The sequence below is a fragment of the Neodiprion virginianus genome, chromosome 1, assembly GCF_021901495.1.
Source record: "Neodiprion virginianus isolate iyNeoVirg1 chromosome 1, iyNeoVirg1.1, whole genome shotgun sequence".
In the NCBI taxonomy this organism is placed as follows: Eukaryota; Metazoa; Arthropoda; class Insecta; order Hymenoptera; family Diprionidae; genus Neodiprion; species Neodiprion virginianus.
In genome coordinates this window covers 9332427-9359614 of record NC_060877.1, presented here as the reverse complement: position 1 = coordinate 9359614, position 27188 = coordinate 9332427, and the positions used below count along the sequence as shown (strand labels likewise).

Below are 27188 nucleotides of genomic sequence, written 5' to 3'. Positions count from 1 at the left end.
TCACCCAAAATATTAATGAAAGGATTGCAATGAGAAAGAGGAGGTAAGAATTGATAAAAAATGCTCGGAGCTCATTGGCACCAATCACAAAGAATATATGCTTATTGTTACCTGTAGATATAGTCATAGCAAAGACTAAACCTCAACAGAAAAACAAACAATAACGTTATATTCAACTTAAACGGAATGAATTTCCATTTAGTTCTTCTAGGATAAAATTGATTCAGTGCAGATTTAACTATCAGTATCCTTTGTTAACGTATCCGTATCCTGTTAACTTACTAATCAAGAAATCAGTTCGACATGGTAAAAGAAAAGTTGTGTGAACACTCATGATCACCCAACGAGATTTTTACAGTTTGAGTGATCAAGCTCCCATGACTGTCCGCATTTGATGTTTTACTACGTACTCATGATTGCTAGCTCATGATGTAATATCAAAAGGCTTCAAACGCGCTTTCATCACTCATTTGCTAAGTACAGTAGTAAGTTTCCAGAAACGGGATGAGAAAAACTTCAATATTCAATATATTTAGTAAATATTTTGGCCATCGTTGGACATAATTATATATTCATGTAGATGTATACTCCAAGTGCAGTAGTAAATGGTGATAATGGTACATGGACATCCAAGTTTTCCGTAAAGATCAAGACATATTCTTAAATATCGTCCGCAATATATTTATGATTATTCAACGAATCATATCTTACAATTAGTCATTATATAACGGACACCAATAAAACGCTACCTTTATTTCATTCAAGTTGATTCACTTATAATAAGAATTTTTGGTTTAATTTACTGTGAATTTATTCTCTTTGTTGGCTTCAAAAATTTGTCGGAATGTCAATAATATTTGGCCTCAATCAATTCTGTAATAAATAATGATTCCTTGATTAAAAACTATTCGAAGGTGACTGTGGTAACAGTTTTCATTATACAATAACATTATCAAGTACATACGAAACAATATTTTTCATATTCATTGTAATGAGTAAATTAGTCTGAGTATCTCTTTCTTACCAATACATAAAGCGAAGATAATAACAATATATATTCTTTAAATGTGTAAAAAGTGTTATAAATTGAACTCATACATGCATCACATACGTAATAAAACTCACAAGTTCCACTTCAGTTTGAATTTGTTGCAACGTTACAAATGCAAACATTATAATAAAGCTTAAATCTATGTTTTGACACTGCTTTAGACTAAATTCTAATTATTAAAAAAAAAAATTTCACAATTAAAGTTCACAAAAAGATATTGATCAGTTCGAATGGTACTCTGCATTTTCCGTAGAATAAACAAAACTTGCATTAGTCGCGAATGAAGTGTTCACAACTTCACAGATGGTACAGTTTCTTGTCAAAGTATGATTGTAAATAAATTGAAGATTTCAAAATGTACAATGCAAGTTTCAAACAAATGTATGATACTGTTCGAAAGGTTGAATTGTTTCAGAGGTAAACGTCTGAATTGCAAATTGCGGACATTATTTTAGAAAAAAAAAACTAATGTGTTTGTGTTAACTGAATAGGTCTCTGAATATCATACTCTGTCAGTATTACTACAATGTCATGATTCCGAAAGTATCAATTGAAAAATCGTACTTCTAACCCACTCATGTAATTCTTATGCTAAACGGTTGAAGAGGCGTAGATCCAACTTCAATACAACTTCTCCACTTTCAACTTCGTGTAGCTTAATTCTTTTCTGAATTGGCCCACAAGAATCTATGCTATCTCTCATTATGTCGGATACTCGAACTTCGGCACGTCCACGGAATTCTGTAACGACAATTGAGGTAATGTGTTACACGACTTACATTCGTTAATTATATATCTTTCGATTCAATACCAAATTGTTATACATTAAATTCAAAAACTGTAAACAAAATTTACCGTCCGGACTGTAATATCCCTTGTCGAAAACAGTTATACACAAAGTATCCGCATGTAAATCTTTGACTTGGAACTGCATTGACTTATCCCACAGTGGACAGTTAGTTCCTGATACAACTTGCGTTCTCTCCTCTTGTGATCCCATTGATACTTTGCAGAATGTGTTGTACTTTCCTGTTTCATCAACATCAGAGGATTTATAAAATGAATAGATTGACGAAATGTCAAAAATTGCAAACATAGCACAGCAAAATATAAATTGGATTTAACAAATCTTGAATGCATATACTCTCGTAGAATGAAGCAGAAATACTTAAAACATCATAATTGAAAAATATACTCAAGGTACCGTCTACATATTCACGATCCGTACGTGTTCAAAGTCGGTTAAAATGCTGATAAAATACCGTGGAAATGAAGCCGGTTAAAATTTCATCATACTCCGGTATTACTCGCACACTTAACAGTTCGTCAATATCTTGCTTTGTTAATAGCACGAAAGAAAAAAGAGTTTAGTATCGCAAAAGCCAAATATGAGTTTGAATTAAAATGAAAGGAAGCGGTTGGTTTATGTTAAGTTTAGCGACACTGTTCTTCACAAAAATGGATCATTTTTTCAAAGTTATAATTGTTATGGCCGTTTATTGACTATTTCGAATGTTTTACAGAAGGGAAAAGTTCGAAATAATAACAAAATCAAATCTTAGTAGCATCTGCAGTAACATTACCTGGTTTAGTAGGACAGAGATCTTCTGCTTCCCTGACAACTAGTCTGAGACGGCCCTTTGGGGGTCTCCTGCGAACTACAAGCATGCGACGCGCTAGTTAATTTACATGCTGCATGCAAAACTAAATTATTAGTAAGCAATTTTAATGGTATCAAAAATTGATTTAAATCCCATCATTCAAGTAACCATTCTTCTGCACACATTCTAATCAATTCAGCTGGTGCTCTAAATATCTTGCATGCCATAATCCTACCAATAAACGAATTAAATTCCCCATTTACCTGTTTCAATTTATATTGAATGCAATAAAATCAGAATCTATAAAATGAATCTGTGATTCATTTCTTGTAATTACAGAATAAAGCATGTCTCACGTAAAATTCATGTCTTATGCTCAAGGAATAATGATGATTACATCTAATAAAGTCGCGATTTTTTTCAAGGCTCAATATATAATTCAAGAATACACAGCGTTGAATCAAAGCTGAATTGTTTTTTTTTTAGAAAAGATAAATTAGCACACACGAAGCAAAGCCAAGCAAATATCACATAAAATTTAACAGAAGTCTTGGACATTCTTAAGCAAACTCTTACCAGATAATGCTTTGATACTCGACCCTTCGAGTACAGTAACAAGAATTCGCCCACACGCAGCAAACTGCGCCTGCTCTGCTCACACACATTGACAGACATAGACATTTTATTAAATCAGAAATCAACAATTTCGACTCGATGTAATAAACGTAACGAAAAATGTAAATGATCTATTATAAATTCGTTTAAAAAAAACATTTCTAGTTAGAAAAACTAAAAAGTATACAGATATTTCTATAAATGAATTATTTATACAAGATCATTTAAAGAACCGCAATAAATGCAAATTGTGAAATTGGTATATTACCTATTAGCTTTCCGTGCATAACATAATTTCTGTATGATTATAAAGTGACGAATTAAATTCAACATTGAGGGAAGCTGTCATATAAAACAATTTCTATCTAAATACAAGAAATGTTCTGAAAATATTAGCGCACCACAAGTTTGATTGCACATTAGCGAAACCAAGAAAGAAAGAATATGGAAAATACTCACTCGATCGCTGCCGTTGAAGCTGAGTTTTTTCATTTTCTAAATAGACTCTACTGGCTTCGGTTATTCGCTTTAACCACAAAGAACATTCACTGGCAGATGGTGCTAAAAGAGTAATAGTTTTCTTTGAATCCCATAAACGGATCGTTCTAGAGTGGTCGGATGTATCATTTCCATTAAGTTCCGGTACTGTCAATATGACCAACTCATTCAGAAACGTTGGCTGAAATGAAAGATTAATATTTCAGTTTATACAACTAATATAATATTATACCTGGCTAAAACTGAGTCATCCACAAATCATACTTGTAGATAAAAATATATAACTGTTCCAATTCATTTACTTTTTAAATTTGAAACTCGTAGAATTGTCAATTTTCGGACAAGTTGTGTTACTTACTTTTCTGTACAGTTTAAATTTTTGATTAGCGTTTCTTTCAAAGGAGAATTGCTGTCCAGATGGTAAAGATTTTGTTGGTTGAGCAAACAAGATAAAATCATTCATCAGAAATCCCACAAGTTCTTTGCCGCTTTTTGCCTATGACAATGAAAAAATTACTTCTTCGTTTGAAAGCTAAATATTAAAACGTAAGTTAACGGTGAATATAAATATTATTATTATTGTTATTATTCTAACAGTAATATTGTTACTTTAAGAAATCATTCACGCATTCAACAATACAAACTAATGTGTCAACATGATTGTCAACATTTGATATTGCTTATGCAAAATAAATGTTTCACGTACTTTGTGCAGTATTCCATGATGCAAAAATTTCCTAGGTCCGAGAGAATTTGTAAGTGAGTTAAATATCAGTTGTTCTTCTAATCCATCGCAAGTTACATGCTGTTGTAACCATTCGAGTCTGTCGCTATTTTCTTTTTCTCTGACGCCCTCATTTACCTAAATCAATTTCAACGTATGACACACATAAAATGTATGAGTCATTTACGCACAAAAATAATCCAAGTTAATATACCGACAAATTGATAATTAATTTGGAACAAATACTGATTTAACTGATAAGAACCTATTTTTAACAGTCATAGAAATAATAATTCTACGTAAATTGTTTTTCACATTTCCATTGATCACAACATTATCTGGTACGTATCTTTTGATAATGTAATCTGACCAATGATAGAAGAGAGATGTGCCACAATTCAGTTATCTCGCAGACATGTTGTTGATTCTGTTGAACTTGATGCGTGACTGTATTTTATTATTGATGTATCCTTTTGTTACCTGTGTACAAAATTCTTCTGCTCTTGCCAGCGCTTCTAGAAGATATTGTCTGTCGGGATGTAACACAGGAGTATATTCGAGAATCTGTTAAAAGCAAAGGTATACATTACTTTGACAAGCTGGGTGCTGATGTATAATCGCTTGAAAACGTGCATTGCAAACCTTGTTAATAATCAGTGGGTATTTTGTAATCCTTTGCATGGGTTTAATGAGAAACGAACTCAGCGGCATTCCCTTTGTTCTTGGGTCCTGTTGACACATCGCAGCAACCTGAACGAATTCTGGTGATTTTTCAGTAAGTTGCTGAAGGTACGTTGCTGCGGAAAGCTGACAGCTACAGAATCTAACATAGGCCGACATCCTCGGGATCTGTAAATTCAAAACCGTGAGTCATATCCCTTCAATTTTTCCTTCTAAATCACTCACATATTTGGTTGTTCAAATAAAACACGTTAATGCATATACACTATTTCACTGTGCACCATTCAACTTACATTTTCACACAATATGTCACCGATCATTCTTATAACACCACCATCGCTGTTGTCCCTTCGTATTCTCAGTGTTCTGAAGAGTAAAAAAAGTTAGAACTGAATAACACGCCGTTGCATTCAATTTTCAAGTATCCACCACTTTTTAATAAACAGAAATTTTTGCTAAAGTTGACTGACTCTTACCTCAAAAAATTGTCATTGCACACTATAATATCCCGCCAATTGACGAATATCTTGTCAACTTCGTTTACAGTCAGTACCATACTTTGAAGTAACGGTTTCTCAAAGACCTGTAAACAAATGTTGGGCATTATTGCTTTACATATAACTACAAACAAAATGACATTTTACAAATATAAAATTATTTAAAATAACGTATTCACCTCGTGAACCAGAGTCATGTCTTCGATGTACGCTTGTTCAGTTGCAATGAGTTCTTTGATATGTTCCTGACGTTTCCTTTCCGTATCATTGAGCAGTCCAAACATAACATCACGTATTAGATCGCTGGCTGCACATAAAATAAATCGAAAATCTTGAAAAAAGTTAATATATTCATATTAAAAAGGAGTAGTTTCATAATAAAATGGAATTTACGTTGAATACGGTGGAAAAGGGGGCTCGGACTAAAAAAAATGTAATTGTTTGAAATTGATACTGTGTGTGAAAACGAATTCATGTTACACTTATTTTAACAAAACACAACAAACAAAACACCACTGTTTAGGACAAAGTTTGACAGTTATATGATGATTTGAAAAAGAAAAATGTACGGTATTTTTATCGGTTTAATTGGTAAACATGATAAGAACATAGACACCTGAATCACAGTTTAAAAAAAAACCAAATCAATCAACCAGCTGGAATTGTCATCGCCATAATTACAATAATGAGAAATTGAAAAAACGGTGATGATTACTGTAGTTTAAATCAAAAATCCGTATTTTCAGTCTCTTTACTATATTTTCTAACGTCTTTTAATTGTTTAGTTTCTTTTTCTAAAGTGAAATTACAAGTCACAATCTGGAAAATGGCAAAATAATTACTATACACAGTACTATACTATACGTCACCTGTCCCACATAAAATTCTCCGCGGAATCTGAAATAAATTATATGCAAGTATTAAACCAGTTTATAGGCAAGAAGGTGGGTATTTCTAGATTATCGGATTTTTTTCTATTCCTTAAAAGCCAACCTTGACGTGATGTTGCAACCGTGAAAACTTGGGAGCGTTTTTTAATTATCGAAGAAAATTGTATGACCAATTTAAATAACAATATATAGTTTTGCAAAGGACTCGAAATTATTCCTGTATTTTTGAACTCATTCTTCTTGTATTGAGAATAATGCACTTAATTATAAAACATTCCCAATTTCATGTAAAACAAGTCTTGCTCCAAATTTAAATGAAAAGATTAACAACATTGGTAACGGTGTTTATAATAGTTACATATTTTATTTCCATTATCATCTATTATCAGGCGACAAGTTTTCAAATAAAATGAAGACAAAATTAAAATGAAACGAATATCCTACAAACTGACTAAATTCCAAACAAATTTTGTCCACATTTTTACATTCATCATGACTTACACTACATTTTTTTCTCATTTTTCTCTTTCTTTCTTTCGTAACATTAAACATTCAGTACAGTTAGCTATATTTTTTGTAACAATTGTTAAAGATATATCATAATTTTTTTACGTACATATTCTATAATTACATACTTGTTATTTGCTCGTTATAATATCTCAGATGCATAATTGAAATTTTTGGTGGATAATGTATTATCAATGGTAAGTAATATTCAACAACATTATTAATTTTTTTCAAGCAACTGTTTTTTTCCGTCCTACGATGCATGTGTCACAAATTACAAAGATTTGGTACATGATAGAGAGCAATAAATTACTAGAATGTATCACGGCTTCTACTATTAACGTCCCTTTTTTTAATATGATTTATCAAATATAATTTACCTGATAAAAAAACATATTCGCTGAATATTTAGAATAAAAGTAATTACTAAATAACTCGAATAATCACATCTAAATGAATACTGACAAATTTTATTATCCCTATAATTATTACATAAAGTATATTACTTTATTGTATAGTTTTTTTAATATAAGTTTATGGCTGCTATTTCAACTAATTATTTTTTCAACATCAAAGACTTCACGCAATTTCACGTGTACATAATTTTTATATCTTTGTAATGAAATTTCTGACAAATTGTACTACTTGCTTTTTCGTGGAATTAACAATAGTACGTTTGATACACTAGTCAAGAAATTGAAGATAAAATTTAGATGTTATACACTACAATACCATTGCATGAAGTAGTTTTTCAATATTCTTAGTCTGTTGCCAAAATTCACTGTCATGGCTACCCCGATATTGCAGGATGCTATTTATTGATCCTGTTCAAATTTAGGACCACAATATTTTGTGCCTTTTAGTGACACAAACATAGCCAACCTGTTCTTAGTGAATTCTGATAATAAATAGGGGGGTATATATTATACATTATATATTATAAACTATAAAACATCTCTTGTTATAACATTAAAGATCACGAATTTTAGAATCAAATCAACTTAGGTTTTATTTTATTTCAAGCGCAAATAACATTTTCAACTGTTTTATTTTTGACGTTTTCAGTGCTTGATCAACAACTTTGATAAAAAGCACTGATTAGGCTGTCAATCCACAGTTTAAAGGGGTGCTGCTAATGTTTGAATAATCATTAACTAGCAATTGGGTATGAAATCTATACAACAGTTAAATAATCTCTCGGCTAAATCTATTATTGTGACTACCAGTCTATCATTTTTTATTTTCGTCTAGTTTGTTGATCGATAATGTAAACCTGAGGATCAACACACTTGCTAATACAACATAAATTATGTTTAGTAGCGAGCAATAAGAATTCAGATGATTGTAGTTCAAAAAATGAAAAGCTGGTATTGTTTGGTTTTGGTCGGTCAAAGTATTCATGAAAGGACAAGTCAAAAGAATTATTACAGTTCATAAAATTACTCGTTGAAGTGGTTCTTTCTTCTACAAATGAATTTATCTTCAATTTATCACAATTTTACTATTTACTACATGGTTTTTCCCAGTAATATTATTAATTATCGTTTCCAAACTAAAATAGTATTAAGTACTTAGTTACATGGACAGTGGTTCTTGCTTCATTTTATTGTCTGTGTAAGATGACGATTGCAACATAAAAAGCAAATTCATCTCACGCTGTTATTGTGTCCATAAAAAAAAGATGAAAAACCGTAATTACCGTTTAACCAGGAAACTTCATTATATTGAAAAAATCCGGTTTGATGCATTGACTAACATATTTCTTTATCTAACAACTTCTCTTAAATAATAGAATATATTTCATGGAAGGAACTAGGTATTGTAACATAGACTGACAAACCTCTCACAATATTGTTTTCCAGAACAAATTGTCGAGGTAACAGGCCCGGGTGAGATATTCAGTTTGAAATGAATTATATGGAAAGACTGATGACGTTTAAGTGTGTACATTGAAAACTGAATTTTAACGGCGCTCACACAATGGTTATATATGTGTCTATTTAATTGTGCGCTTATTACGTAATAAAGAATATCCGTGAATAAATACATAACTAAGAACTTGCTTTACTTATTCAGTGACTAAGATGAACATTGTTCAATTTCGAAACGATCATACCTAAGTTCTCCGAACGAAAACTCAACTTTGATAATGATATTACACGAAATACTCATTACACAGCATTATTCAGAATCGAATGAATTCAGTTGAAGACAATTTGCAGTGGCGTGAATGGCTAAAGTAAAGACAAGCGCCCATGTAATTACAATAACCGGAGGCTGTCGTTGAAAAAATTAGCGTTGCAATCTATGGAATACCTACGTGACATCTAAGCAATGTATAAATATGGTCAACCTATTAATGCAGATAGCGCCATTCAGAATTCTAGAAACATATGGCATTACAGTTCGAAATAGTTGCCACTCGATTCGCAAATTCTGAACGATGTTTGACCTTAATAATGTTATACATATGTAGTTTAAATAGTACAATAATTATATTGGTTTAGTCCTTGATTAGCATCGATATTTGCGAAATTTTTAACAAGAAGAAATATCAACAGTTATGGATTTCTTTATGGTTAATTAATGTAGAGAATATTAATTCGCAAATTTGAATTAACACAGATTTTGTAAGCGTGTTATTTTAGTGTTAGTTAGGGCAGTCTAATAATTAATTAGTGCTTCTTTCGTCTGAGTATCTAATCTGTTTACAAGAACAAACAGGCGACTATAGTTTAAATTTTTTCTTTATATTTGACGTTGATACAGTAATAATTGAAAAAAAATTCTTCTATTAATACAGCCACTGTTGAGATTTCTTATTGCGCAGTTTATTTTTATCTTCCACCTCCTTTCTTAAACATTACATTTTATGCATAAATTCCTGTTCGTATTTGTTATTGCAAGTAGCATATATTATAGCCGATGCTGTGCTACACTGCTATCCTTAGGCTGCGTGTGAAGCAGAAGCAAGATGTTAGTTGAACAGAATTGTTGATGGGCATAAAATATGTAAGTTAGTAAGATAGTTTTAAAGGCAGTTATTAGTATACACATGAAAATATCAATCAACAATAGTAATACGCGATTAAACAAGAGCAAAAAATTACAAACGAAATCAAAATGGTCAAAGGAGAAAACATTGATGAATAGGAGGTAAGTTACCAATTAAAAATTTGCATATAAAATTCAAATTTCTGACTTACAGACCTATATCAATCTAGTGAATTTAATGTACAAAATTACAAACTGTAACATAGGTGATAAAAACGTACAGGCAAAGAACTCGTTAAATCTAAAAAGTAACGACAAATAGAAACATTAAATGTAATTTTTTTGAGGAACTGTTTACTCTGATGACGTTAGAGGATAGTCAAATGTATGTGATACTGAGATCAATTGTTCGATGTGGGAAATAAACATCTGACTTTGTATATTATCATAACTGCCTTGAAGAGTCGAATCAGTCTGCATTTAAATCAACCGCGATACAAAATACCCACCTTAGAACTTTACTCATACACAAAAAGAGGAACAAAACGACACACTGTAACCAGACAGTTTGACATATTTATAGAAAAGTAAATATATAGCCTGGCTTGTGCTGAGCGAATATGTTCGAAACATATTTTTTTTTTTAAATGCACATACACATAACCATAATTAATTACAGTATGATAATTTCAATGACTGTGTACATCTTATAGTTACAGAAACAATATCAAATTGTCTAATTTTTGCGATTTTAATCAAACGGTCTTTGTTTACACCAAATAACGATATTTATCCTTATCATTCTATGAAAAAAAAAAGCAAAAAATTATTTAACGGGAACGAGATTATATACAAATTAAATTATAAGTGGCAAGTTAAGAACTCATCACACTTATTTGTATTTTCTGTTATATTTTTCAGGGCTCAAAGGAGATCTATATTATTTCTTATTATCGCAAAAATCAGTAGAAAATTTCAATAATATTTGCCAAATTACGTTTCATTGCATATTATATTTTTTACACTTTATTTTGGTAGTGCTGAAGACTTGATATGTAACGCATTTCTTTCAATTTGTGACGAATCTGTTTGAAATAAATAGACATTTTATATAATTTGGTGAAAACACTGAGTGGCACGGGACCCACGGGCTGAACATGCTATTATTACTTTAACAAAAAAGCCATGCGGGAACCAAAACAAGGAGAATCATTTATCAAAAGCTGAAGCAGATCTGCAGTTGGTTAGTTTGCAATAGGTAATAAGAAAGGTAAAAAAAAAGAAGAAGATAAATAAACTCACACCTTTAGGAATATAAATCTGATAAAGTAACGAGATTCTTGAATATGTATATATATTACATATACATACATGTATATATAATATATATATATTAATAAATTATTAGCTACAGCTAAATCCTAATCATTCAATGAGATTCATAATACAATAATCATAGTGAGCAAAATTTTTAACTTTAAACGAGCTATTTATTCATTTAAATTCAAGTAATGAAATTTTAATGACTGCTCTCTTTTAATTGTAAGAATGTACATACTTGAATTCACGTATTTCGATTTCAAAATGACTTCTTCATCTGTTTTCAATAATTAAATACAGCCCAGATAGAAAATTGTGAAACTAGATTGGAAATTTTTTTGATAAAAATAAAACGAATTGTATTCAGGTTTCAACATCTATGGTTAAATTCCATTTCTTTTCTGTTACTATAGACTTGGAGCAAACGAATAGTTTCAGCTGTTTTAAACAGTATACAATGCTTATATAGGTAATACGAACTTCATTTAAAGCATTGAATAAAAAAGTACAATTTATCCCTCAAAAACAGAATTAAAATTCATATCGACTGGTATGACCATTTTTTAACAGAGTTCTTAAATGGCGGTAACGATTATGGACAAAAATCGTAATGAAATGTTAGTCAATGAAAAAAAAATTCACCATCGTTCACTTAATTTGGAAAGAATAATTATAGAAAAGTTGGTGGAATAAACAGAAAAAACACTGTTACATCAGTGAATGATTTCGTTATTAAAAAAAAAATCATTACTCGAACTTGCTAAAAAAATAATAAAAACTTTACTCAAATGAGCAATTCATAAAACTATTACATGTTTAAAAATCGTTCTAACATTCAACAATCCTAGAACATATCTACTTTCATTTGATGAACAAATAGTAGAACAAGAAAGAAAGAATAATCCTAATCAACTGAAACACTTTGATACAGTCCTTGGTAAGACTTGACTAAAATTAAAATAATTTCGTAACGCAATCTAGAATATATTTATTACTTTTTTCAAAATTCTAACATCACACAAATGAACCTAGTGCAACAAAGCTGGAAGATATAAAGTGTGAGAGACTGAATCAGTGGTGCCGCAGTGGGTCCCTGCCGAGCGTTTAGCAGACATACACTAGCGATTGATCAACGATGGTTGGAGACAGTATGCACCAGCCGTTCCTACAAAACAGATATACGTAAGCCATATTCTTTCATATACATTTCCGGTTTCTGTTCTTAAGTTAAATATATCACTGATGTCAATGATTTGGTAAATCTAAAATTTTTTTTCACTGTATAACAAGTTTCTCATTTATTGTAGAACCTCAAAATGCAACATTGATTCAGATACATAAAAACTGTGAAAGAGTAGTGTGTCCAAGTTTTACATAATCATTCAATTATCGAGCATCTAATTGAATAAGGTCGTGAGGTCGTGACACGAAGAAAAGGATGCGTTTCCAGGAAACTTATATTCATATATTTCAACAATAGAGAGTGTGAGGAACGTGCTTTACTGCAGTTGAAAAGTATGCTAATCATAGGTTTGTTATAGGTCATATTAGAGAAAATGCATGTCAGAGCAGCAACTACCTACAATATACGTTCCTAAATACGATTTACAGATCTATGGTATTACAAATGTACAAATTTGTACACAAGTGAATGTAAAAGTTGACGCCGGTTACAAGAGGAAAGTGTAACACATGCTATAAATGAACTGTCGTCAATATCGAGGATAAATTTACTTACACATCGGAGAAACATAGTTGCTAGGAAATACTCCTGATACTCCGTTCATCTCGCCCCTCCACCACGAGGCATCCTCTTTAGCAAGAACAGTTATAACGTCTCCTTTCTCGAAATTCAACTCATCCTCATTTAGCGCTTGATATGGGTATAAAGCCATCACCCGCTCTAGAAACATAGAAACAATAAGTTCGTAAGGCACTTCAAGCTGCACAAACACCTATTTCAAATTATGAATCCATAGTTTACCGCCAAGCACCAGTCACTATGCAAAATTCGTCGTATTTTACTACTACTAAATCCTCTGGCATAATGAAATTCATTATACTTTTAGAATGACATTCAGAAAAGTACTGTTTGCTTTCCGTCCATCAGATGATAAGAGTAGTAGACTTACCAACATTGGGATCAGTGGGCGAGTCTTGATATCTATGGGAAACTGGTGTGCTGCGGTTACTGTTACTTCCCAATAACTTGACATAAGATGCAGGAAACCAACCGATTTGTCGTTTTTGGCCACGAGCCTGGGGCAAATATAAATATGAGAAATTAGACTATTTGTCAGATAACATGAATTTGTAAAAATTTTGAGGAACACCTTCTATTTCGTATTATAACTAATAATTTAGTAAAACTTTTACCTGTAACTCTCCTTCCCACCAACCAGTTTCCGTCTTTTTCCTGATCATGATGAGTTGTCCTCTATGGAGATTCAATTGCTCCGGACTAGTCGCGTGGTATGGAGCGATGACTTGTCCAATTTCAGGTTTTTTACCTCTTGCCTGAAGACAATTAAACGTTACTTTGATTCAGCTTAAAGTATGGGTGTTTCATAACAGTATTAGAAAGCATGAATCGTGCGGATATTGCTAGAAAAATATCGACCTCAGGTGCTTGAAATTAAGTTTCATCCTGATGTGGTGATTTTCAATGTTTGACGACAAGACTTAAGAACTTCATAGAACAAAACTGAAGAGATGCCTGCATATTAAGGTAGTGAAGAGTATCAAACAATATTGAATCTTGTGAGATCAACTTGCAGTGTCATAAACGAAATCGCCAAATTGTCATTCGTAACAATAAAAATAAAAATGAAATTTAATTTATAGAACATACTTACCAAAAATTTCACTACGTTCAATAAACAATTAAAATTATTCTAATAATGACCAATCATACATTACAAAAAATAGTAAATATACAGTGACATCAACTAATGCAAAATACATAGGTTTGTGAAAAATAATTGGCAAAAGCAAGTGAAGAATATTTGGAGAAGGCAAACGATCATTGCAAAGATATAAAATAAGCAAACCATGTGGATAGGAACAATGGTGGATGGACCAAAATACCTTGGGGTACTGCGGCGTGGATGGCTAAGCATCAGCAGCAGCATCCAAAAGAAGCAAGCACAGCCATACATATTAGTACTTCATCAGGCCACCACAAGAATTATTGTTGCAAATCGATAAGTTGTTAGTAAAAAATTCTGTTTTGAGAATATCGGTAATTTAGTGACCTTATTTTCCATAAATTCAGAAAAGTTCTGGTTTGAGCTTATCAAGAGAAATCCACTGCAGTTATATCAAGAAAAAATAAATAAATAAATACTCGTGAATATGAATTCTCATATAATTCTTACTTGACGTCTAGTATTTAAAATAATTTCACTCTTTAGCAAATAAAATAATTAATTATTCACAATTCTACGTATGTAGTTTTTCCTGTAGTGGCTGTAGCCTGGCATTCTTGGGACGAAACATCCATTTTAAATAACACATAATATCAAAGTTCATATCAAAGAAACACTTAGTGAAACATTTTCACTTCATAACACCTGTTGCATGTATGAAAGGGGAAACGAATAAATTATTTTGCCCTGAAATTGTATTATTCATGTGAATGTTGAAAATATTTGCATAGACATGTGTAAATATGTTGGTGTGAATATGCTCCGAGTGATTTATTAATTGTGCTTCGTAAAACCCGGTTTCAAAACATTCATGTTACACTGGAACTTCAATCGAAAATTTTTTCCAAATTGTGTGTTAAGATACATTATTATGTGGAATGTAGCGTGTCAATGTGCAAGTGCAATAATTCGAAATCATTCACCATTGATCCATGCATACAATTAATGTTTAGAGTATGATTAACAGCCATCCATTTGCAAGTAATAAGTCGTCAACAGGGCTGATTTTCAGTATCAAATAAAAAAATAAAGAGATTGAGAGAATTGTTAAAATTCTAAAAATTCGCCAAAGATATGCTAGCTGCTTCGCAATCTGGCTACAAACTTGAATCGTATACGTATTCCTCAAATTCTGCAAGCATATGGTGTAAAATTTAGTAGTCAACTCTATACAAATTGATGCTTGTCATTGAAACAAAATATTAGGAAAGATGTGCAGTGTAAGTATTGTACCTTAGAGTCAGTGTCGCTCCCAAGGTCCTCGGACTGTATACAAGTATCACGAATCCATCATACAACACATAACAAAAAAAACACAACAACGGAACATATGTTAATTCTACAAAAAAAAAAATTATATGTGTGTCTTAAAAGATATGAAACATGTTATTTCGTGTATATCGTATGTGGTAATGATTATTAGCATTAGTGTACCTAGCTGTCGTTTGTCAAATGAGTAGAATAAATTTCTCGATTGAGGATTATTTAGCTCAATGTAAGAAGATCGATCGATCGAATATTGTATTAACATTAAAACATTTGATAACAAATAAAAATACCCATTCGTGTGTTGTTTTTGTGCATTGTTTTATGTTGTTCTTGAAGTTTTGTTAAGTATCTGTATATTTGGTCTGTGCAGGGAATCACTGAAAATCCCTGAATTCAGGGCATTAATTAAATTCTTCAAGAAACCATCACAGTATTTTTAGAACCTTTATTCTGAATTCAACATTACCTGTTGCGCCGACATAGCAGCAAAATCTGGTAACTCTGCTCTGTCTTCCGCCTCAGCTCTCTCGTCTTCAAGCTGTTCCTTCGTTTTTTCCTGTAGCTAAACCCACACATGCACTCAACAATGGTAGCTTATGCATATGATACGCGAAGTGGTTTATTTTCATAAAAATTTCAATAGGTTTCGGGTACTGTGTTAGTAATAAAAGAAAAATGCTATTCATCAAATTTTAGCTTACAGTGAGTTTCACGAAAGGTGTTAGAAATGGAAAGCATTTAAAAAAATTCACTACATTTGTCCTTGGATTAAAAAAGTTTTCATGGACAATGTATAAAACATATATAGCAGGGATATTATACCAGTTACTAGCAATAATAGCATTAGTTGAATTTATACATGAATCCTTGGAAACAAATATGAAAAGCTTTATGAGTTATTTGTCTAAACACGTTACAACTACGAGGTTTTCAAACTCTGCAACTTCATTCAATTGTCATTTGAAAAACTGACTTTTTTTTATCAAGAATAAAATTAAGGAATGATGATATAAGATATGCTACAAATGCTATCACTGAATTTTTAAACTTTTGACTTCTTTTACAGTTATACTTTTAAGCTGTTAACAGTGAATAGGATTTTTATGAAATCAGTACCGGTGTTCCTTGAGCTGAAGTAACAGCAGTAGGTGGTTCCGAAATTTTTTCTTGAACATCTGGTACCGGAGTCGATTCAGGGGCCGGAACAGCTGATACTACTTCAGAAGTATTATCAGGCACAATGACAACCTATCATATACACGTGGTTAGAATCACGCAATTATCAACCCTATTCTAAAGTTATTGAACAGTTTCACGACAAAAAAGCTCGCTTAAATTATGTTCACTTTACAAACTATTAAACAAAAACAAACTCGTTTTATTCAAATCGAAACGGGGTGATTATGTAAATTAAAATTTAGTAGTTAAACAGCATAAACGAGAAAAGTCATGAAATAGAACATAGTAACAAATTTAAGTGAATCATACCTGATCGGGGTTGTCGCACTTTTCAACATAATTTGATGGAAAAATTCCGGTACGATCTCCTATAACGCCTGTCCACCAGTCTCCTTCTTTTTTTGTTACCATCATCACTTCGCCTTGATTAAAGCTTAGATCTCCAGTTTCGTTTGAAGCATATGGATACAGCGCGATGTAATATTCAGTAGGAATACCAGTTGGAGATGATGCCTCAGTTCGGACAGGTGTGGTTGTTTTAATATAAGACTTTGGGAACCAACCTTCTGTACCATTAAATTCACCGTACCACCAATCATCCTTAAAAAAAAAATTGAATTCAGCGATTGTGAGGAGTGTATTCATTTTCAATCAGAAAACACAAACCTGCTGCTCTGTGACATTGATCGTATCTCCTTTATTGAAAGAGAGATGTTGCTGAACTGTCGGGCGATATTGGTACAAAGCAATAGCTTGCAAGTTGCAAACTGAGCCTAAGCCTAAAGTTGGAATAACTGCCTCGACAGCTGGGCCTTCACCACCAAGTGAGCCAGCGTCCGATACATTTTCAGGAACTTCGGCAATACCTCTGTTGATATGTCAAATTCAATTAAAGGTTTGAAACATCACTACAGATACAATTCAAGCTTACAGAAAATAAAAAATTGTACAGTTCTCAAAGAGAAAAATTATCTTTTTATTAACCCCTACTTTCTATCCTCAACCTTTAATCTCACGTTAATCGGAGTAAATATTTTCAAACTCACTCCAAAGTTCGCTTCTCAACACTGTCTTGTTGGATAAAAGCATTGCCACTGGTAATCACAGTATCAACTTCCACTGGTTCGACATAAGATTCTGGAAACCAACCTGTGTGGCCACGTATTTCACCAGCCATCCAGCCGGGCTCGGCATTTTGGACTGGTGGCACCTGTAAATACGCATTGTCTGACTTGATATAATTTAACTCAACATCAAATGCAAAGATCATCACTTTTTCCTAAACTGATTAAATTTTTAGCCACATCAACCATTAATTATTTATTAATCGTAAGAAAAAAACTCGAAATGCGAAATTTAAATTCCTGTTTTCGTATTAAATCAGAGACAACTTACTAGGATTATATCACCGGGCTGGAAAGATATCTCGTCTTGATTTCTTGCCACGAATTCATATAAAGCTCTGTATTTCACAGCGCCAGTATTATCTCCAGTAATCGTTGCATGTGTCACTGAAGCAATGTCCACTGGCCACGAGTCTGTATTTACAGTTCCAGTATCACCCCAGGCGCTATCTCCCCAGGCAGAAGTGGTAAAATCTGCGTTGCCACTGCCAGCTCGCAAATCGGTAACTTTTGTTTTTTTTTCTTCAAATGATTTATAGAGCTGCGCACATTCGGTAAGAAGGTTTTTCATTTGCTTCTTTATGTCATCAAGTTGGCTGTTGTTGTTTTCAATATCTGTCATCTTATCGTTTATCTAAAAATAAATGAAACCACCAGAAATAGTCATGTAATTTCACATCGCAAAAATTTTTTGTACTTGTGTGTTAATCTCATAAAATTGATGTAGCACCTGTTGCTGTAAGTCCGCAATTTTATCTTTCATTTGTTTCAACGTTATTTGTTTACTAGCAAAAGCCATCTTTACTGCCTCCTGCCCAGCAACATCTTGAGCATTGTTCAACTTATTCTTAGCTTCAATTCTTGCTTTTTCCTGACTCAGCGAAAGCAGTCTTTGATTTTGCTCCCGTAATTTATTTTTCAGCGCTGACATCTCTTGGAGTTGAGAATCACGCGTTGAACGCATACCGTCGATCGTAGTTTTCACACCAGAAACACCCACGCGAGTATCACATATTTTCTGTGAAAGCTCTTTCACTTTTTCATTCTGCAATACGATAGTTATTTTTGTAACACGTAACACTGACGATTGGTTCGGTAAATTTTATACTTCAAGTAACAAATGCTGCTAAATTACCAGACTTCCTAATTCGATAGCAAGTCCTTGATTCTTGGCCTTGAGTTTAAGAAGTACGTCCTGTTCCTTCTGCCTTTGTGCCTGAAGTTCTTGAGATTTTTGCTTCTCCCATTCTAATTGTCGCTGTCTCTCCATTTCTCTGTGATTCAACAGGTCAAAATTTAGAGAAAATAAGTTGCAAAGAATAGGAATAAACTCAAGTGTTATCAGAACGATATCTTACTTTCTTGCAGCCTCCCGTTGCTCTTGTGCCCGTTTTCTTTGCTCTTCCTTCTCTTGTTCAATTTCCTTCTGCCGAAGCATTTGTTTTTCAATTTCTGCCTGTCGTCTCCTTTCCTGTTCCAACCTATGTGAAAATATTATAAAAATAGCATCAATTGCAATTGCCAATAATAAAGCTATTGTTTCAATCAAACCTTATTTTCTCTTGCTTTTCAGCCTCTTCTCTTTCCTTACGATCACGTTCTTCTTGTTCCTTTCGTTGTATCTCTAAAAGTGCTTTGCGCCTACGCTCTAACTCAGCCTGCCCCTTTTCAAAGTTTTCTTTTCTCTTGTTTTCGAAAGACGTCTGTAATTACGAAAACACATTTTTTTCACAAAGATGTTTAATTTCGGTAATAACTAAGACATTGGCGCTATACTTCGATAGATTTTGAATCTCAGTATCTGATAACTGAATATCAAGTTATATAAACCTAGAGTTTAAAGTAAATACAAATGGCAAATTGTCAACTAACCTGTGGCATGCCAGCAGATGGATCAATGTTCTCCGACGTTCCCTGGGACGTAACGCTACCTTGTCGTTGACGTCTGAATGTAGGAGGAATGAGTTCAATTGGTAAAACTGTGGGAATTTTTTCACCAGCCTTAGCCATATCACATAAGTGCATGGCTAGGACAAATTCGTCGCAACCCAATCGGCCATCAACATCCATATCAGCCAAAGCCCTGAGCAGAAAATATCAGATATCAATATCGAGATTAGAGTGTTCTAATTATCACAGTATCTTCACTTACCATACTTGGGCTAGGATGCCCTGAGGCAACTGCGTCTGAACCATAATATTTCTAGCTTGTGGTCCCGAGAGGAATCCAGATCTAGTACGATCCCAAGTGTTGAATAGTTGCGTGTACTTCAATTTTGTTTGATGAGGTACTGCCCACTCGACCTGTGGCGAGCCTGCGGAATGCTGGCTATGCTGAGAATCAAGCGAACCAACTCTGTCTATGCTTGGAGGTCTAGCCGTTGTACTGAGTGGAGAATTTGTAGAAACAGGCGTTGGATTTCCATTAACCGACGGTGGGACTATGGGGGCAACTGCAGGATTCCCCATTATTTGATGCACTGGTGCTAAAGGAATGCTGCTGATTGGAGCGGATATTGGGATGCCTGTTGAAAAGTAAAACGAACTTTAATTTCACTTTCTATGATTAATGCGAGAACTTAAATAGGTCTTGAATGGATTGCGGCAACTCGGTCATTGTCCAAATTGAGGATTTAGTTCCGATTGTAATGAGAAAACCATTTCAGTACTTTACCTGAAGCCATAGGTGCAACAGATGCAATAGGTGCCATCGTTGGGGCAGACATAGGAGGTATCATTGCCGGTTGTATTGCCATCACACTGCCCATTCCAAAAGCTGCAATTGGGGCAGGATTCATATTGACAGGTGCAATCGGCGCAACGGACGGCATACCTGTGTTGATACAGTTATTACTTACTCAATTTGAATTTGGTAATATGGATTATACATAGAAACGATAACAATGATTGGAAAAAAGTTATTAAAATTGCAAATGAAAACGGTGACTTTTGATAAAGCTGCGTAAAAATACCAACTCTTTCTCAGGGTGAACATATTTCACTGATTATATTTAACATTCGATGTAATGAAAATCCTGTTTATAAATTTTTTCGTCAACGGGAAAAAAACGTCTAGTACGTTATCAATTGAGCTTGTATTTAATTTTTGCTGAGTCTATTTCACAGAAGCATTCGTAATTCATGGTTCTTAATTCTGGGTTTTTAAATTTGATATTTGTCGTTGTAAAAATATGACATGAAGATAGCATGAAGGTGTTGGATTTTATTCTCAAAACCTGCGTGACACTTACTGATTTATTCAACAATATACGATATTTTTAAATAAAAAAAAAAACATTCAAGTATCAAAGTTACAGAAAGCTGGTCAAAAAAATTCCAGTACTCGTAATTCGCTACAAAGGGATGGTATGTAAACTGGTGAGCTAAACAATGGCAAAACTAATATAGTAGAATTACCAATGATGTGGCTAAAATTTGTGAGAAATTAATGTGAGAAAATCAAGTTTTTGGTAACACAAAGTAATGGATCTTCAAGGCAGAAATTGTATAATTTCTCTATCTAGTTTAAATACCTTCAGAGAAATCAAACTCGAACAAGTCTGTAATAAAAAAAACATGTTGTGAGGATAAGAACTGTGTGTAGAATGAACGCCGTGCTCAAGTTCACCAGCGAAATAACACTGATGAACCGGACTGTAGTGATCTTACATATTTCATAAGATGCACGATTATATTTACCCATCGGTGCAGACGCAGTCATAGGCTGTACTGGTTGGATAGGAGGAATAATGGATCCCGCGGACGGCTGCATTTTAACTGGTGACATACCCATATTGACCGGACTATTTGGAAATGATGGAGGGGCTGGTTTTGGTGGGGGACCACCAATCAATGGTACTGTACCTGTAAAGATTGACTGATATTACAATTATTTGTCGTAGTAATAATCGAATTTTGAAAAGTGAAATTTTTCTAATGCGTTGCAGATTTGAATAATTTTCGAATTTCGTAACATGTGAAAAAATTTCCAAATAGTAAATGGTGGTTTGACAGAAAGTACAGGTGTTTTAACATCGTCACACAGATCATTGAGGTCAAAAAATATCCACATATATACATAGGTATGTGTGGTGCACTAATCACAAAAGCGTTGCAAAGCACAATGTTAGCATTTTATCTTCAGTAGTCCGCATTGGTGATAGCATCTGTGAGTGTCCGTAAACAGACGTATGACTGGATTACAAAAACAATAATATCACTCAATGATACGGCTCTTAATGAAATGTATAATTTCACTGAAATTTACAATTTAAAAATAATAATACTCTTGACTGGCTGTTATAACTAGTTGTTGAATTTATGTAATAGCAAGTTTTACACCATGTAGGGAGCACTAGCTGAAAAATTATGGTATATATGGGCAAAAATAGAGTTACCATATTGAAATGACTGCATTTAACACAAAATTTCTCAACTAAAAGTTTACAAAAGGGCTATTGCTGTAAAAGAAAATTTCTTCCGTTTCCATCTTCAGATGTTTGAGACATACAGTCCGTAATGTAATTATAAAATCGTTAAACAAAATGTACGTAGGGATATAATATACACATTCTTTACGTAATTCCCGGAATGGGTTCCCGACATACCAATCGATGACGGTGGCGCAGGTCTTTGTGGTGGACCAGGAGCTGAAGCAGAGTTAGTGGTTCCTTAGTGCAGCAGAAACAACGTGATAGAAGGACATGAAAAAGATGAGACGAAAAGACAAATAGAAGTTCATACGTAATAAGTATTTAAAGATATTCTGAAATTTTGATCATTAGTGAAGTAAAAACTCATTGAAAGTAAAGCTTCGAAGGTTCACATCACATTGCAATACAGTTCAATTACAAATTTTTACAATATTGCATGCCAACATAAAACATTGAATAATTGCATATGAGAATATGATTGTAAATTATTCTTCAACAGCATATGCAAGTCTGAAAATATCGATGTACTGTGACCAAGTTGTGGTAGTATCAATAAGTAGTATGAAAATTTCATATAAAGAAACACAAATGAGATATTTCAAGTGTAAATGGATGCAAATACGCAATGAGCATGTTTAAAAAAATACTGGAAATACAGACAAGCCAGGGCAAAACACATTGACATTACCTGTGAAGCAAAAACTTTGGGGAAAAAACACATGAATCAAACAAAATCATGAAATCCAAAGCAGGCATTTGTCGAAGAAACATACCCGAGGAAATGAAATTTGCAGATCTGACGGGTACCACTGGTGGTGAAGAATCGAAAGATAAATCAAGAAGTGTTCCTACTGATTATGAAAGTGTAATAAAAGTAATTAATAAGTTGCAGAAAATAACAGGACAAAACACTAATAACACACACATAGCATAAAATGGGAATTTGAAAAATGTGCAAGACAATTTGTAAAAAACGCTAGATTTGACATTAATTATTTTTACAGATCGATTTACGAACACTTTGAAACTTTGTGCTGAAAAATAAGTTTTTTTTTGTCGCAGCTTTAATTTTTATCTTCTATTCCATAAGGAATTTTCAGAGTATGTACCATAATTCTTTTGTACAATTTTATGGACAGTACAAAATTCATTTTCCAATAAACTTTATATCATGATAAAACACGAATTTCTGTTAGTTGAGTTAATCCCAGCGAATATGAAAATGTGAAGGTCAAGTACTGAAAGATACCTCAAGTGTTGACCAAAAGAAATCTACAAAAGAAAGAATACTTATTTCCAACTTTTCCAAAGTTCATATTAATGGTGAAAAATTGTATGTGAAAATTTTTGACAAGCATTGTACAGGCAACTCATGTTGATGAATTTTGACCAACACATTCCTACATTCTTTAATGGAATCAGGCGTACAACATACCCATGGAGGGGGGTGCAGGTCGAGCAGGGGGCTTTGATGATGCGTAATTATGAACCATGTGTGTACTGGGAGCCACGCACTGTTTATTCTGATGTGAGGCTACAAGGTGTAACATATAATATAACATACAGGTGCCGCTAATTAGTGTAACAGTACTTCTAAAACCTCTCGCACTAATATCTAACTCTAACAGAATATTGATGCAATTTTGACATCAGGCCTGGTACTCAAACACAAAAATTTTAGGGTTAAATTGTTGTGATCAGAGCGTACAGTTTAATATAAGTTGATTGTTAATTTTCAGATGATTTTAAAGTTTCATTGTCTAGTTTAAATACTCTAATAAATACTCTAAGAGTCATTCGCTCTAACATTCTCAGCAAAAGCTGCGTTATAACAGAGATTCTGTTTGTCGTGCAGATGTGTGTGAGGTAAATTGACTCGAGAACGACATGTGTGGCATATTAGTCCATATCAGCCTCAAAATGATATTTAACTGTGTAAAAACACTGAAAATTTTCACCTGAATTTGAAAATCGTAGGTAATTTTTAACAAACAATGCACAAAATTGTAAATATGGATAAGGAAATTATCTATTTTATTGAATTTAGAAGAATTCACACACTTCGTGCTATTTTTATTTGGCTCACATTGAAGTTACCAATCAAAAATGTATTTAACCATGAAAAAACTTAATTCACAAATCAGACAACACAAATCTCGATATTTTCAACTTCAAAAAATGGGACTCGTCTCTCACATCTTGGAAAGATTTTGCTCAATTGATTGCCTAAACATTGTAGCCCAGACTAATGGATTAAAACCTCAATAAACTTACCCGTTGACATTGACATGGGTGGAAGTGGCCGCATTGGTTGTGAAGCAGATCCATTTAAGCCTACGAGATTCTGCGATATACTTCCAGGCACAAAATTCATTCCCATAGGCTGTGCTGGTGTAATCCCATTCATGTTACCACCGTTCAATAGGTTAACGACGTTCCCATCTTTACCAAGCAGTGCACATTATCATTAAAGCATTTAGTATGACGCATAGTTGGAAGAGAGCAAATAATTTGTTAGTGTATAAGTTAAGATCGAGTTAATAATTGCTTTGAAAATTTCACCCAGTCACCGAGCTGCATGTGATACCACGTGCATAGAGAAAACTTTGCAGTTATCCTTTGGAGGAATTTTCATGCAGATTATACCTGTCTTTTTATTACTACAAGAGATTTAGTTTTTGTCGTAGTTCACAGTATGCTCAACTCCAACGTCGATTAATGTTTATTGGCGTCATTGTGAAATATTCCCAACTTGCAAATGTTCTTACTTAGCAATTGTGAAAGAACATACGCGAGTGACAAATACAGTTACTTTTCTCCTCGTGGCTTGTGTATTTCGAATACAGTGATCTCCCACTGATTACCATGATGAAGATATACAATTTTTGTGAAATATAGAAAATTTTTTATCGACTTACCGCTTAGCCTAGATAGGAATAGAGTACTTACCATTGGATACAGATTTCAAACTTCGTATCAGAGTTGGTGGGAGTGCACTTGGGATTTCGAAACCACGCAACTTCAAGTTAATCAGCTTGCAAGCAATACTGAATTCATTCACATCCATTTTTCCATCAGCATCCGTATCGGATAAACCCCTAAATTTATGATTTTTAAATTGAAAAAACTATATAAATTGTGTAACGTTTTAAAGACAACGAATTGGAAAGTGGGCTGTTGGCATATTTGAAATTAAAAAAAACAATTGGTTGCCTATACTCGTTTGAGTTGAAAGAAACTGACTAAAAAAATTGGTCTAATTACACAAGAATTTAAACGTATATAGTGGCCAGGATTGTATTGAAAATGGAAATTTTGTCTAACATTGCAGGGTGTACAGAAGTATGATTCAACTTTGTCCCGGCTTATTATTGTACAAAAAATCAGTGAGTCAAACATCTTAGTATCGATTTTAATTATCTTGAAACAGCAACTAGTGGGAAAGAGACAAAAATGCTGCTCCATTCGTAATACTTTTAATCTCAATAAATACTAAGAGCAACTGCATAAGGTGAAACTAACCGAAAACTTTGATTCACTCAGAACATAGTAAAAAGGAAACCAAGCTCGTAGCACAATTTGGGCTCCAGTATTATTAGGATAAATTTTTTTTTTGATATTACCATATCTGTCCAAGAGTCATAGGTGGCAACTGAGACTGCAGAAAGAAGCCTTTTGCTTGCTCTCCTGTAACGACCCCATTTACCGGTTTCAGAGAATTGAATTGCTCCTGGTATCGGGCGCGTTCCCGTGGCTGGATCACCCACGGATCCACACCTGAATAAGATTAAAAAAAAGCCTGATTATAAATTGAGCTTTACGCAAGGTTGAATAAAGGGGTTAGATAGTATTTGAAAATGACGACGATTCGTAACGTGCCTGTAAGCTGTTTACGTTGACTCGTTTTACTGGTGATAAATTAACAGAAAATGGAAAGATTAATTAGGACTACGTTAGCAGCGAGAGAATTGAGGTAATATAACAATAAGATTTGAGTCGTGATTTAAATGGACAGTCCTAACCTCTAGTTTGTGTTGAATATCGAGGTATCGAACCCATTTTCAATTTGAGGCAGTAATTTTTCCCCAACTATATCGAGGATGGTAATAATATTGACACTGGAAATATCAATAACCGTGGTTAGTAAGCAGCGAATAAATTATTTACCCAATGCTGCGGCTGCAGCCATCTCTCTCCTTGTTCCTCGCACTCGTTCCCACTCTCAATGCCCCGTCTGCAAGCCGAATAACGCCTACCTAGACAGACGATATCAGATCTCATTCATAATCGGCAAGCTAGTAACAGATGTTATCGTTATCGAACGTAGATTGTTGTCATCGCCTCGACGATTGAATTCAAGTGCAACGAAGTATCGACGCAAATTTCAACTTACATAAACACAAACAGAATGCGACGAACGATTAATTACGGATATAAACGATATACATTATTCGCGGTGTTGTAACGTAACGTGTACAGGTCGGGGGCAATTTAGGGTTATTGAATCAGATAGATGATAGTTGATTAAATGAACAGAGGCGGAGGTCGTGAACTTAAAAATTGATCGTAGTGTAACGTTTGTTTCGGCAATACTGCAGTATATGCGTGCGTAACACATCGATAATAAAAACGGGAGAGAAACAGTGATTTTTCAAAGTACAGTACTTAGCAGCGTTGGTATACGAACCTTGGAATATTTATCCAGGAATATCAACGCGGTATCGTAACCTAAATCATAACTATTAAATGGAACGCATCGTCGCCGTCTGTTGACCTGACTGATGACTAGTCCTTAAACCTTCTAAACGATGTGCAATTTTTTCTTTTTGACGTGACACACGAGAGCGGAACACGGACTGCCCACTTTTGCTGCTGACA

General features: G+C 33.6%; 1 protein-coding gene and 1 long non-coding RNA gene across 18 annotated transcripts; one reads left to right on the top strand and one right to left on the bottom strand.

Moving 5' to 3' along the window:
* LOC124303682 (intersectin-1) lies at nt 1-27188 on the bottom strand. 17 transcript variants are annotated; one of them, XM_046761235.1, is made up of 40 exons: nt 26998-27188; nt 26478-26566; nt 25934-26087; nt 25260-25408; nt 24585-24752; nt 23746-23844; nt 23084-23161; nt 22485-22526; nt 21577-21741; nt 21411-21437; nt 20552-20710; nt 20030-20402; nt 19750-19960; nt 19429-19580; nt 19236-19358; nt 19013-19151; nt 18608-18922; nt 18149-18511; nt 17800-17963; nt 17420-17621; nt 17063-17353; nt 16691-16822; nt 16041-16136; nt 15539-15571; nt 14466-14489; nt 13755-13895; nt 13511-13637; nt 13117-13281; nt 5847-5974; nt 5647-5753; nt 5464-5536; nt 5132-5338; nt 4970-5053; nt 4472-4627; nt 4124-4261; nt 3727-3946; nt 3229-3303; nt 2635-2709; nt 1907-2080; nt 1-1792 (listed from the first exon to the last, which is right to left on the bottom strand). In XM_046761235.1, the coding sequence occupies exons 2-40, from the start codon at nt 26497-26499 to the stop codon at nt 1638-1640; spliced, it is 5706 nt and encodes a 1901-aa protein (XP_046617191.1). In that variant the 5' UTR covers nt 26500-26566; nt 26998-27188; the 3' UTR covers nt 1-1637. The 17 variants fall into 17 exon arrangements, with proteins under 17 accessions (XP_046617191.1, XP_046617280.1, XP_046617360.1 ...); XM_046761324.1 differs by lacking the exon at nt 22485-22526; XM_046761404.1 differs by lacking the exon at nt 23084-23161 and having other exon boundaries at nt 22485-22547.
* On the top strand, nt 12030-13122 carry LOC124304409 (uncharacterized). The gene is made up of 3 exons (XR_006908185.1): nt 12030-12315; nt 12411-12560; nt 12686-13122. It is a non-coding gene; the product is annotated as an uncharacterized LOC124304409 (long non-coding RNA).